This window comes from Lampetra fluviatilis, chromosome 23, assembly GCF_964198595.1.
Source record: "Lampetra fluviatilis chromosome 23, kcLamFluv1.1, whole genome shotgun sequence".
NCBI classification, from domain to species: domain Eukaryota; kingdom Metazoa; phylum Chordata; class Hyperoartia; order Petromyzontiformes; family Petromyzontidae; genus Lampetra; species Lampetra fluviatilis.
This window is the reverse complement of record NC_136297.1, coordinates 11,230,921-11,244,550: the sequence shown is the minus strand read 5'-3', so window position 1 is coordinate 11,244,550 and position 13,630 is coordinate 11,230,921. Positions and strand designations below refer to the sequence as shown.

At 52.2% G+C, this 13,630-nt stretch overlaps 1 protein-coding gene across 2 annotated transcripts in view; it reads left to right on the top strand.

Annotated features, from left to right (window-relative positions):
- The window catches only part of LOC144940792 (uncharacterized), a 158,406-nt gene extending 145,162 nt beyond the window's left edge, over positions 1-13,244 (top strand). For both annotated transcript variants that reach the window (XM_078867200.1, XM_078867199.1), the window contains exons 20-26: positions 1,060-1,219; positions 1,511-1,612; positions 3,239-3,325; positions 4,217-4,379; positions 5,756-5,844; positions 10,331-10,385; positions 12,078-13,244. In XM_078867200.1, the coding sequence (XP_078723326.1) occupies positions 1,060-1,219; positions 1,511-1,612; positions 3,239-3,325; positions 4,217-4,379; positions 5,756-5,844; positions 10,331-10,385; positions 12,078-12,124 (703 nt within the window). In that variant the 3' untranslated portion in view covers positions 12,125-13,244. The remainder of the gene's footprint in view (positions 1-1,059; positions 1,220-1,510; positions 1,613-3,238; positions 3,326-4,216; positions 4,380-5,755; positions 5,845-10,330; positions 10,386-12,077) is intronic.
- Positions 13,245-13,630: the final 386 nt, after the last annotated feature.

The following is a 13,630-nucleotide window of genomic DNA, read 5'->3' as shown; positions in this document are numbered from 1 at the left end:
TTTTGGGGCTTCTCCATTAAGGGCAGTTCGAGGTGCAAATTAGGAAAAACAAATTGCGTGGTGGAGGTGGTGTGTTGTCAGTCAGCTGCATCCAAGGCAGAGCTCGCCCCCAGAGAAGATGCATCTCGTGACATCTCATGTGCTCTGAAAAAGGGCCATTGCCCAAAACGTCACTTATTGTGTGCACTTTCCTTCCCCTTTAGGGTGACGGGTTCATGACGAATGCATTGACGTTTTGGTTGTTGTTGTTTGTGGCTTTTGTGCACCGCTGCTAATGCGGCATCGCACAAACCAAATGTTTATCTGAACGGAAAGCAAAGTGGGCCTCGGTGCGAGCCCCAAATATCAGTGGTATAATGCTCGGTCACTCTCAATGCTCAATCGAATGCTCACAATCTGGAAAGATCCTCGGGAAAGGAAGGAAGTTCGCACGGATTGTTGTTTGGGTTTTTTTTGTTTAAGACGCGCTGCGTCACGGTTATAGAGCTGCAGTCAACACACAAAGTCCATTTATAGATGTACTTATTCCTTGAATGAAATTTGTATCTTAGTTCACGTAATAATTATTTAATCGGTGGAATTTTGGCAGGACCATATTTTAACCAAAATGCCTGTAAACACACACTTACATTTACGACAAAAAAATCAATCGTGAATGTGCCCTGGACTGCTGTTACGTTGTTTATGTGTGCAGTGTGAGCAGTTGCGCAATGATTCGCACCCTGCACTGCGATTCCGGTGACCTGGGTTCAAACCCCCCCCCACCCCAGCCAAATGGATCGCAGCATAATTCCGGTGGCAAGTGATAGATGAACGTCTCCTTAGCGCTTCCCCGTAGGTTGACTCGGCCTTAAATGTAGGGGGGTGGGTGTGGGGAAGGGAGGACAAAGGTGGGCAGGTGCCGGTGGCTGACCACTGCACCCCATCGTGCGCCGTGCCGGCTCGATTGGCTGCTTGTGAACGGCGTTTTTAACATCCCCGTGTGTACGCCGATGCTAAGCTGCGGGTGGGCGTCCGTGTGGTCTTGTGCTTTGTTTGTTGTTGCTGCGGCGCGTGCAGGGAGGAGATGATGTCGGTCCAGCGTGAGATCGAGGTGCTGTCGGAGCAGTACTCCCAGAAGTGCCTGGAGGGGGCGCACCTGGCCCAGGCCCTGGACGCCGAGAGGCAGGCGCTGCGGCAGTGCCAGCGCGAGAACCAGGAGCTGAACGCGCACAACCAGGCACGCGGCGCCGGCACCGCCCCCCACACCCTCCCCCCCCACCAGTCACATGACTATGACACGCATCACGTGCCTACGAACACGGGTCATGCATGCCTACAACACTTGTCACGTGCGTACAACACGGGTCACACCTTTCCACAACACGGAACCCACATGCGTACAACACGAGTCGCACCTCGGTTTAGCGGCGGTTGGCTACGTAACGGTGCGAAAGAAGTTCAACGTACGTGCACACAAACACACACACGCGCTGACCTTGGGCCCCGCCACACTGCTTTCCTTTGGCAGGAGCTCAACAACCGCTTGGCAGCGGAGATCAGCCGGTTACGGGGCCTGGGCAGCGCCGATGCGAGCGGCTCCCCCGTCACGCAGGGTGTGTACGAGCTGGAGGTGAGTCGTCGGCAGCGGTTGCAGAGCGGTGCGTCGGTTGCGGCCATCGGCCTCCACCACCCTCCTATCAATCGATCCCCACGGGTGTGACTCCGGGAGCGAGAAACGGTTGCATCCTCCTCCTCTACTGGTCGGCTGGTGGCTCCGTTTGGCGACGAATGGGGAACCCATCGGCCAATGTATGGGACGTCTCACCGGATGTGGGCGAACGGCCAATTGCAGGCGCTCGTTGCGTGGCGCGCAAGCGTGCCCTGTTCGGCGTTCGCCACATGCGTCAAATTAATTCGCAATTTGTCGTTGCCCCTTTGCTTGTGAATGGAGACGATGGATGGAAGTGCACGAGGAGGAACCCCTAGGGCCTTTGTTTGGAGGGCATTCCACGGCGTGCCGCTTTCCCCCCCCGTGTGTGTAGTGAGTTGGTTGTCTCATCTGGGTCACTGATGACTCTGCGCAGAATAACGCGTCGAGTGCAACATTTGATTACTCACTTAATTCGTCTGAATCCCAGCTCTGAACGTTTCAATGTCTGTCTCACTAATGTGACGTGTATGTATATATGTTGCACTTCTTTCTCACCGCACATATACAAGCGTGCTAATCGGAGGTGCGTACTCTCATATGCAAAGCGGGTGGGAAAGTGCTGCCCTCTAATGTGTGGACCAGAGGTCGCTTGAAGGGATCTCAAGAAAGAATAAAGACCCGTTTAGTCGGTTACCCAGATAGTTTTCAACGGGAGGAGCCCATCCGGTCCAGTTCTCTTGGGTCGTTAGGATATCACAGGTAGCTCTGTGATATCCACTTACCGTGGGCCTCCTTTTCATAAGCACGAAATGATGTTGCCCTGTTCTGCGAGAGATCCGAACGGACGCTACGGGTCGTGACGTCGTGACGCCGATCGCATGAGAGAGAGAGAATTGGGCCGGGGGAGTGAACGAGTGGAATGGTATAAATTGTGAAAACCGCAGGACTCGGGAGGGAGGCGCCGGGCCTGTCCTGGCGTAATTATCCAGCAGCTTGCACCGGTGGCGGCTGGCATCCCACCTCGAGAGAACGAGACGCGGGTGGCGTGAAAATCGCACCCCGCGCGTTGGGTCTGTCGTCATTCATTCACTCGGTATATCCGTGTTGATTAAGTTGTCGGCTTATTTCGATGCGAGTTCATGTTTATGCAGGTCATGTTTATGCGATTCGTGTTCATGCACGAGGCACCCGGAATAGCACTGTGCGTGTGCCGCAGGGCATCGGAGCTCCGCGTTGTATGTAATTGAGGTGGTTTGTTTTTTCTGTCTCGTCTTGCACCGATATTCGATGCAATGAGAAGTGCTTATTTATATATTTTTACTACAACTGTAATTTACATCGCAAGCAAAAAGAGGGGAGAATAAACACGGTTGGAATTTTTTATTTTTTTGTGGTGATGGGGGGGGTTGTGTGGGGAGGGTTGTTTTGATGGCTGTTGGTGATGGCAGCGATGGGTTTGTTTAAGGTCAGGCGGTATTGTGTGGTGGAACCTGGCCCCCTCTCCCCATGCCGCCGTGACCCGGCTTGGGCTGACGCCGCGCATCCGCGAGCCACGCTCTCGGCTGATTGATGCGCTCGGATTTTCTGTCTGTTTCTGGTTTCCAGGTCCTGCTGCGCGTTAAGGAGTCGGAGATTCAGTACCTGAAGCAGGAGATCAACTCTCTGAAGGAGGAGCTGCAGACGGCCCTGAGGGTACGTGTGGTCCCCCCCCCCCCCCCCCCCCCAACGGCTGGTGTCAAAAGGTCGGAAACGCCATCGGTGGTGAGCTCGCACTGAGAGTTGAGCAGGAAAGGGCCCAAACTGCTGCACCCATTATTACGGAAGGCAGCTTCGCTTTGGCGTCGATGCCGAATGGTGGATGTGGTTTTACGAGGGATAGTGATGTGGTGAATTACCACAGTCGGTTGTTTATCTGGCAATTATGAAGTGGATACTCAAGGCCCTGTGACGTAATGTGAAAGAGAAGGCTAATTTCTGCAGTGTCGCAGTCAACATCATTAAATATGTGGGCATTGCTGGTGATGGCAATAAATTAGACCGCCTGATCTCTTCTGCAGCATCTCTCTCCCTGCACATGCCACATCAATAATAATAATCCAAAATAGTATTTTTATATAGTGCCCTTCACGCAGGAGCTTCTCATAGCGTTCATAACAATCATTGGTACATTTTATATATTTGTGTCATTGGGATATCACAAAGCTATCGTGCAGGTGCTATGTTTCACGTGCGGGTATCGTCTGCGAGTATTACGTCGCTCTGTGGTTTTACCCAGTTTGGAGATTAGACCTGCGCCCCTCGCTTGCTCGCTCGGCATGCAACACGGACTTTTTGTCGGACCATTCCAGATCCCGTAGTGCTGGCTTATTTCGTTCCACATTCGTATTTTTTTTTTATGAATCCCACATTTTGGGAACGCATCGTCAGTGCCGAGCGCCAACCACACTCGACGTCGCTCGGCTTCCAATAGCCGACGAGACCGTCTGCGGCACGCGTTCACGGCGGGCTTTGGTCCGGAACGAAAAACGACGAAAGTTGCGGGAAATCCGCTCGCTCGCTCACTCGTCCCTACACCGCGCGCAGGACAAGAAGTACGCGGCGGACAAACACAAGGACATCTACAAGGAGCTGAGCTTCGTGCGCGCCAACGCGGAGCGTGACATCGGCCGCCTGCAGGAGCAGGTGGAATCGCTGGCCGAGGCCTTGGGGGACCGCCAGCCGCAGGAAGGCAGCCGCGCCGGTTTCGGTGAGCGTCGTGTCCCCCAAAGTCAAAGATCTCCCCGTGCGTAGCCTCTACCAGACTATACTCTTTGGTTCTTTCGGTAAAGTCACGTAGGTTTAAAGTAAATTAAATCACTCTACCAGGCTCTTAGGGGCAAGCGCTGTTGGTGAGCAGCACCTACGAAGGCCCGCACGGCACACGAGGGGGTGGGTGGTCAGCACCACGCCCGGCCGCCTTTGTCTTCCCATTGGCGATGTTTAAACACCGCACCAGGTACTCATTTGAGGCTGATTCGACCTAGGGGAGATCCAGGGCCAGTGAATATAACTGTCACTGATGTTGGCCGTGAGCGGGAATTGAGCTCGGGTCGCCGGGTTCATAGCGAAGTGCGCTAACCACTACCTCCCCCCATCCATACCACCCCCACCCCCCACACCTCCCCCCACACACCCCCCCCCCACTCGAACCCCCCATGCTGTGAACCACGTTGCTCCATTCACTTGGCTCCATCTCACTCCATTCCCACTGCTTCCTCACCTTCTCTGCCTCCACAGCCAGGGGTGTCGGGGGGGGGACTGGGGGACTGTGTTGAGGTCAGGAAGCAAATTGTCTTCGAAAATCGACGTTTTATATATTTTCATGGAATATTAGTGGAAGTTGGCTTTGCCTTACATTCTTCAGCGACGAGGAAAGCGCTTGTTATGCCGACTGCGATTAAGGATTGAAGTAATACAAGCTGGAGACGCTGGCAAAGTCAGCGCCGCGACCACATCCCGCAGCGGCGAGCATGGCCTGACGGACACCCGGCACCGTTGGCCTTGAGGCGATGTGCTGTGGTCTGACACTGGTGAGACGTGAGGCCATCAAGAAGGCTGTCTCCGGCGTAGGCCAATCAGTTTCAGAGACGATGCGAATATTATAATCAGAGCATACGGCTTTGCATGTTCACCACAAGCACTGCGTGTGGTTAATGCAGACTTGATTCCTTGCATAAGGTTTCTATTTGGTGTTTGAACATCTGTACACCTGTTGTAATGCCAGAAAGGGTAAAAATCTATTCTTATTTTCGCATTAGATCGCGTATGTATAAATGTGTGGTAACCCTCCACCACCACCCTACACAACCGGTAAGGTTTGTCACGTAAACAACGCGCCAATTACTCACTACTTCAGCCCACCGGTGTGTTGGAGAGTAAATCCACAACATTTACAATTTGAATACAACGTTTCGCTGGTAATTACATCCAGCATCATTGGCCCATTTGTCAGAATACTTAAGCGATCTCACCCAAAAACCTTTATTATGAATAATATATCGGTCTCAAAAGCCTACGTGTTAAACTATTCTTAATTTTTCATACACGATGCGTTGTGTGTGTGCGTGTCGCCCCTCCCAACAGACATCATGAAGTCCAAGAGCAACCCCGACATTCTGAAGATGGGGCGGCCGTCCTCCAGCAAGCGGGCCGATAGGGCCCTGCGCTCAAAGGTGAGCGACCGCGTGCCGTCCTCCCAGCACACGAACCTCGTCCAATAGGAACGCGGCGGCGGCGTGGCGAAACGCACACGCGCGCCCCCACCCCAGGGGGAACACGACGGTCGCGGGTCGTCGCTTGCGTCGCTCCCGACGCCCAAGACGGGAAGTAGATAACGGCGTGACCCTTGACTTGACTTCTCGGCGGTGAGCGCGGTCGCTGGCCGGACGCGCTTGCTTTGATGGAAACGGTCGGGTTACTGACTAACGGTGATAATCATCGTAACCGAAGCTTTTTGATAGAGCAGCCGTGGCCACGCAATAGAAGCCTCTTCTACTGCCTTGTGCAGTGCTGTGTGGGGCAGCTTGTTGCATTGTGAAGCTCTGTGCAACTCTGGGATGCGTGCTTTGTGTCTTGTTCTGACCGAATTACAAACTGCCGTTGGTGTGTCCAGTGAAGGAGGGTATGCTCAGAGTCTGCCACGTGAAATATCCTTTGGCTGTGGACCTTTTCTGTTCATTGCAGAACACGTCTAAATTGAAAGATAACTTCTTCCGAACCACTTTTTGCACCTCCGATTAGCACGGTTGGCTACGTACAGTGCGAAAGAACTTGCGGCATATGTATGTACGTATGTACGTATGTACGTATGTACGTATGTACGTATGTACACACGACCTATGTGTGCAGCTGACTTAGAGAAATTTTGTGTATTGGAAAGAAGTTTTGTGGATCGGATTCAGTGATGGTGTGCGCCGCGGTGCCCATCTCAGTCGCAGCTCTTCATTCTCCCCCCCCTCCCCCCCAAACACCCATGCTGTGCGTAAAACGAGCCACTGCTCGCAAACGAAGAGACCTTAGTGCCGTTCACCACTTTGCGCCGCTCAATCGTTTGTCGTGACGGGCTGTGTCGGGAGATCCCCGCAGGACCGGTGCTGTCCGTCGAGAAAGTTTGAAAATGGACATTTTTTTGTTTACATCATGACCGCCGTCCTCCGATTTGAGGTCGTTCTAAATTGAGAAATCGGCCACCGTTTTGATGCGAGGCGTTGTGAATCCGCCCACTCGGCGGTTAGCGCAAGCACGAGTGAAAGTTAGCGCCGGTGACGGCTGCGAATTGACATGGGGCGGCGTGCGCGTGAAACGCAACGAGACCCAGGAGAGTGGTGGGGCCCGGAATAGCGGAATAGCGGGTGGCCTCATTGGGTTGGGGTGTGAGGTTTGGGTCGATACGTTCCACCACGGCCCCCGCCCCCCCCCACAAACTGCCCCCACCCCCCCTCACAACCATGGCTCATTAACATCCGCTCGCTACCAAAAGTGCCAAGACTCGTTTAAAAACGGAGGCAGCGCTGACTGAATTGTAAACACGTTCTTTGCGATCCTGAATGGAATAATGTGAATAAATAAAGGGCGCCCGCAAAAGGGGGTAAACACTTAACTTTTCTCAATTGCCTCCAGGAAATGATCGCTTTTAAATGTAGGATTAAACAAACAAAAAAACATTCGTATTTTTTTAACCGACAACGACAATTCGTGGGTTCGTGTTGAACATTGAACGTTGGCGGAGCAGGGCTGAGCCACCCGCCGCGTGAGCTACGGAGAGTGAGACTGCCGAGTTGGTTCCCCCATCGTGAGCTCCGAGCGATGGGGATCCCCTGTGCCAGGCGGTTGTGTGCGGTCAGTCAATAGATCGGCAGGTCTCCCTGGATGGACTGGGGGGCGGGGGCACTTGCAGGTGTTGTGTGTAACTAGGCGGTAAAATGCATCATTCTCCGTGCTCATTCGGCAGGTATCCATCTCTGGCAGGGATTGAAGTCTGGCGGTTGCCAATTCCATTGTGATTGTTCTGAAACGGATGATTGCAGTTTGCGGGTCCAGGGAGATTAGGAGGAAGGAGGGAGCAGGTGCAGGAAGCGAAATGATTAAAATTTTACCTTCGGCGAATCAGTTTTTATAAATGTTTAATCTTTGGCGGAAATATACTTTTCATCCCTTTTTATTTCTCTTTTTAAAAAATTCATCATTTTTTCGCTCCCTTTTATGCCTTCTCCGAGTCTAATCGTGCTCTTAACTTCTCTAAACGTGTGCCCAGCGCCACGCAAGCTGGGCTCTCAAGGCAGACGCATTAGGCAGCGGCCACTTGAATCGGAGCCTGCTTAGAATTGACGAGAAGTTTGACTTCTTCGTTGAACGTTCAATCCGGTTAAATCAAGAAATTGTCCTTCACCGTGATGAAATATTTAACACATTTTCTGCTGATTTAAATTCACCATAATTGTAAATTGCGAATAAACATTGACGCGGTAGTTAGATTTACAATACTTTTTTAAGGACGTGACATTTTTTTGGTACACTTCGCATACATTTATTTACGTAAATCCAATAACATTGCACGCTGCCACGGTAGTTCAGAGGACAGATGTTTCACTGCCAAGATAATCATGCTTTTTTCTCGGTATGCATTAATTCACATTAGGCCATCTTAATGTTATCCCGTGACTAAAACGTATTCATCACCGCTGTCCTGTGACGTTTTGCACGCACGGGAGTACAGATTCAAACAGCACTGAGATGCATGTCCTGCGAAGCACAGCCCTCGCATGACAGCCGGCATGAAATCCCACAGGGAGATGCGTTGTTGTTTCTCACGTGCGCACACACACACCCGCGCCACGGTGGCGAGATGTTAACTACCTCGCCTGGTATGCAGGAGGTCGTCTGTTTGATCCCGACCCTGACACCTGCTGTATATTTGGAGTTTGTGGTATCTCTCTCCCCGTGGTCTCATGGATTGTTCTCCAGGTCCTCTGGTTTTTTCCCTCCACATTTAGAAGCATGCATTTACAGTATTTGGCTGCTAGAAATTTACACGTGGTAAGGCACTTTGTTGACCTGTCATTTGTTGCCAGGTCGCTTCTGAAAAATATCTACATAGCTCAGTGGGCCTTACCTGGTGTGTAAAAAAAAAAGTAAAACACATTTGGAAGCACGGCGGTGTTACGTTTCCATTGAGCGCTTTATGTAACGTGACGATACCAGCGATCTGCAACAATATATATTTGAATCAATTCAGTCTTATTATCCTGCTTTTATTTGGATTCCTTTGAAGCCCTGTCCGGCATGCGGAAACATTGCTGGAACGTATTCAAAGTGCACAGTCGGCCGTTGTTTAAATTTGGTGGCGCAACGCAGCCCACGCGATTTGATCACGGGGAAATTTTGCACCCCGAGTAAAAAAATCAGGGCGCCCGCGACAGCAGGCTCGTTGCAACGAAGCCTTAAACAGACGCCAGTGGCACGCCACGCGAGCGTGTCGTTACCCGTTATAAGCAGACCCCCAAACGTGGTTTTACTGCGGCGCTGTGGCCTTCCTGCGGGAATGAATCATTAAAGAGTGCCGTGCTTCAGAAGTACACACAACGCCACGGTGTTTGGCGGTGCTTAGCGGTGGCGGTGCTTGGCGGTGGCGGTGGTGGTGGCTGTGGTGGTGGCTGTGGTGGTGGCTGTGGTGGTGGCTGTGGTGGTGGCGGTGGCTGTGGTGGTGGCTGGGCTCTCTGATTGGCGAAGAGCTGCGTCTGACGTGATTTTTGCACAGGCACAGGCCTTTCGATCGCTCGACTGTGACGCGACCCGGTGGCTCAAGACTTCTCTGATGGTTGTGCGAGCACACCCTTCCCCCCCCCCCCCCCCCCAAATTATTACTCTTTCTCGAGATGCGACTGCATTGACACGCTCTGTCAGTTTAAAATTCCTGTTGTCTGTCACTGAGCGTGTGCAATTTGGCGTAAACAGGGCAACAAACATTTACCAAGTGCATTCTCTATGAATGCGCTGTAAAAGTCGTGGATCTTGGCTGTCTGAGCATTCCCTCCTTGATATAAAAAAAAGTGTCGCGTGCGCAACGGCGGGGGGGGGGCGGGGCAGCAGCCGCTGTAGCCGCTCGGCAAAGCCCTTCCCCTTCTCGCGGTTCCTGCCGATGATGGTGGACTGAGCTTGGGGCTGTAACCCTGCTCTATGATGGTGGACTGAGCTTGGGGCTGTAACGGTTGGGAGCTTTGCTACGGCCGAGCTGTCTGCTGGTGGAGCCGGGGGGCGCGCTGGAAGGAACACGCCCCCCCCCTCCGCTCCTCCTCCTCCTCCTCGATGAATGTCGCGCTGTGCATTTGACAGTAACTGCTGCTCTATGAGACCGTCTGTAACTGTGGGCATCCGATATGCAGGTTTTTACCCAAAAGTAATTGTTTTAAAGCACCGGTATGTACATGTACATGTGTATGTAGATTATAAAGTGCTCTCGAAATGCGAGATCAAAACCAGTCTGTAAATTTGAACTCTCTGTCATCCAGTTGAATGTTCAAAAGTCCAGTCTCTTAAATGTTTTGCGGTGGGTAAAACTGTTGTGGGATGCCCCGTGTGCGCGTACGGAGGCCCGTGCAGGCTGTTGCGCTAATCTCGCCGTGACGTGTTTGACTCTGCTCTCTCCGTCTCTTCCTCCAGTCAGTGGTAGAGCAGGAAGTGGACTGGGACAGCTATCTGTCTGTAAGGCCCATAGGTAATCTCTCTCCCTCTCCCCGTGTCTCCCGTCATTCCCTCCCTCCCCCCGTCCGCCTCCATCGTGGGGTGGAAGAGGTAGCCCTGGAGCATTGCCCTGCTTGACCAAAGCGGCCGCGCCACTTGGCACGACCGTGACGAATGTTACTCGAGGCTCATGCCTCCCGAGCGATGATCGCGGGGTCCAGCCTCCACCACGGCTCGTTCGTTGAGGAATCTGGACCCCCGTGTGTCCCTTCCGGCTGCAGTCCCGCAATCATTCGTTGGCGCCGCTGCGAAATTGGCACCTCTGCAAATCATCACCTCTTGACGCTTTAGATCGAGACGCCAAAGCGCCATTCATGAACGCTCAGCGTCGTTTTGGCGCAGTCGCTCAAAACCACCGCAAGCGTCGTCACGGCCTAGGTCATGGCTACCGGCGTCAAGCCCCCCTCCCCCCACCATCGTCGTTTCACCGCAGATGTTCCCGAAGCCATGCATTGTTTGTCCCGGGCCATTTAAGCTGCTCCATTTGGGCTTTCCTTGCCCAATCTGCATTTGTTCCTCCCACCACCTCCACCCCCACCCCATGATGAAGTTGCTGAAACAAGTGGGGAGTCTGCATTGCATGCCTCTGTCGGGATGTGCTTATATTAACGCGCCTCGTGTGTGTACTCGTATGCATTCCTACTGCTGCTCTGCTGGCCGGAACATTCAGTTGTTTACCTTCCATGTTCAATCGAAAGCCCGATTTGCGTGACTATGCAGAAAGCCCGTAAGGTGTAGCGTATGGCCTTGTTTGGCGTTTGAAAGTAAAAAATGTATCCACCGATTAAGAGCGACTGAAATGTACATCTCAGCAGAGCAAGCATGAGGCCTGCCCACCGCGTTCCTTTGCAAGTTCCACTTCATTTCATTGTCTCAAACTCGGCATCTTCATTTCTTCTTCTCTGCATGCAAACAACGCTGCTGCGCTTGTTACGCACGACTTGGGGGGTGGGTCCCGAGCCGACGTTCGACTCGAAAGATGATGACCTTCCCAAAGTGCGACAGCGGGAGTTTGCATGACCGCTCGCTCACTCGCTCGCTTCGGTTGAGCAGGCACCCCTGACTTGGCATTGGCCAAGTCCAAACCAAAAAAGCCGCCCCTGCACTTGTCCCGGAAACATGGATAACTTGCACAAGTGCTGTGGAACTATGACTGCGTTTTTACGTGACCACGACCACTTGGCGGATATTGTCTTTGGCCGCAAGCACTTCTATTACACCCAACGCAAAATGTTGCGTTGGTCAGCTTAAAAGTTGCCGAAGAAAAATATCTTTTGCACGCAGATTTGTTTTGTTGTTGCTCATAAACACGAGGCAATGGCAATGCATCTCATTGAAGCAGTGGTTAGGAGACTTTGCGAAGCCGGACTTCACCCAAACACGTGTGGGTGCTTAAATGAACACGAGCGGGTCTGTGGGTACCTGGTAACCCCCACCTCACAGGACCCAGCGCTGAAACACATGCTGCGTTAACTATCGGAGCAATTACATTCTTGGGTAGACTTCCAATGACTGCCCACCTCTCTTCTGCTCTCTTCACCCAACCCACCCCGATCATTGTGCATCTACCGAAATGTGTGGACCCTCGCTCGCTCGTTTGCTCGCTCGCTCGCTCGCGCGCCGCTCACCGCCGCTCACTGTCTCTTGGTGTGTCACCTTTCTGCAGAGCCTAAAGGAAGGCCTGACTGTTCAGGAACGGATGAAGCTTTTTGAGCACACGGAAGCGAAGGAGTTCTGAGCGGCGTCACTTTGCATGCACACGTCTGTATATACTCGTTTTCACCTTCTCCTCCTCCTCACTACCCCCAACCCCGGCGCACGCAGATCTGTGGGGCATAAACCACGAGGAGCGCACCGTGCACCGCCGACCTCCCCCCCTGTCCCCGCCCATCGTCTTATGCATAGTTAGCCGACAGACAGACCAGCAATATAAAGTGCTGCATTATAAAAGTCTGAATCTTCTTAAAACGCGCTGTGGCCGAAGCATTAGCCCGTGGTTTGTAATGCACGAAGCAAGCGTTGTACGCTCTCACTTGGCTGTAAATGCGATGCGCATGCAACCCAGGTACCCCGCCTGCACTTGGTGAGATTTTTATTTCTTTAGGAGGTACCCCCTTGACCCCCAACCCCAACCTCCCTCTGCTACATTTAGTGAGATCGTGAGCCCCGTTAAGACGTCATATAATGCAGAGAAGCGACACTGTGAAATGGTACTACGTGTGTATATATATATGTTGCTTTAGAGAGATTAGTTAGGAGTACGGTGGGGAAAGCGGCTGCTGCGTTAGGCGTATGGATGAGGGTTAGCCGTGTGTCGTTACGCGTACCGCGAGTGTTCGTGTTTAAAAAAAAAGTTCCACCCCTCCCCTGCCCCCCCAATTTTATTACTTCATATGGCAGCAACCCCCCCCCCAACTCACTTCACACTACAGAGACGAGACTTAGGTAATGGTCGCACGAGACGAGCTACTGAGCTGTAATGCTTGAGATGCACCCTTTTCCCTGTTCACACCGTATTTATTGACCAATTGTGTAACCCATTTTTTTGTTGTAAGGTCACTGAAAATCCCACCGACTGGACGTCGCCCGTTTGACGTTGCTTTCCCTTCGGGTGCGACGCCACTGTTGATCGGCGGAAACTTAATTTGGATAAAAATAAGCTCGCCTCGCTGCCGACGTGAAAGCAAATCATCGAGGTTTCGATCTGTAAAACTAGCGGTTTGTGGGTGTTTTTTTTTTCACTGACCCTACCCATTTTTAGGCTCTTCACACTAGAGAATCCAACCAGTTATTTGTAAATACAAATAACCATTAAAGTATTTTTGCACCTACAGTTGACTACATTTCGTTCTTGTCCTACTTGTTGCCAGCAAGCGGGCTGGTTGAACGCGCACGCAAGGGGAACGCTTGTGTATATATGTTGGGGTTGGTGATGTGGCCCAGCAACAGTGGCTGACAGTTTGAATCCATTGGCTGCACCCTGGTTATTACCGCAGGTGGTGTAACAACCATAAAAATTACGACGTGCCGTCTGCTTCACAGTGGGCGTTGAGAGTATTTGAAACGAGTGGGATGTCGATGTTACGCAATAACAATCGTCACCCCCCCCCCCGCACTCCCCCCTATTACGACCTGACAAGGACCCTCCGAAGAGTCATCAGACTTGGTGAGGATTTCCTGGGTAAACTAGCGCAATAGGAATGAAATTCAATGTAAAGA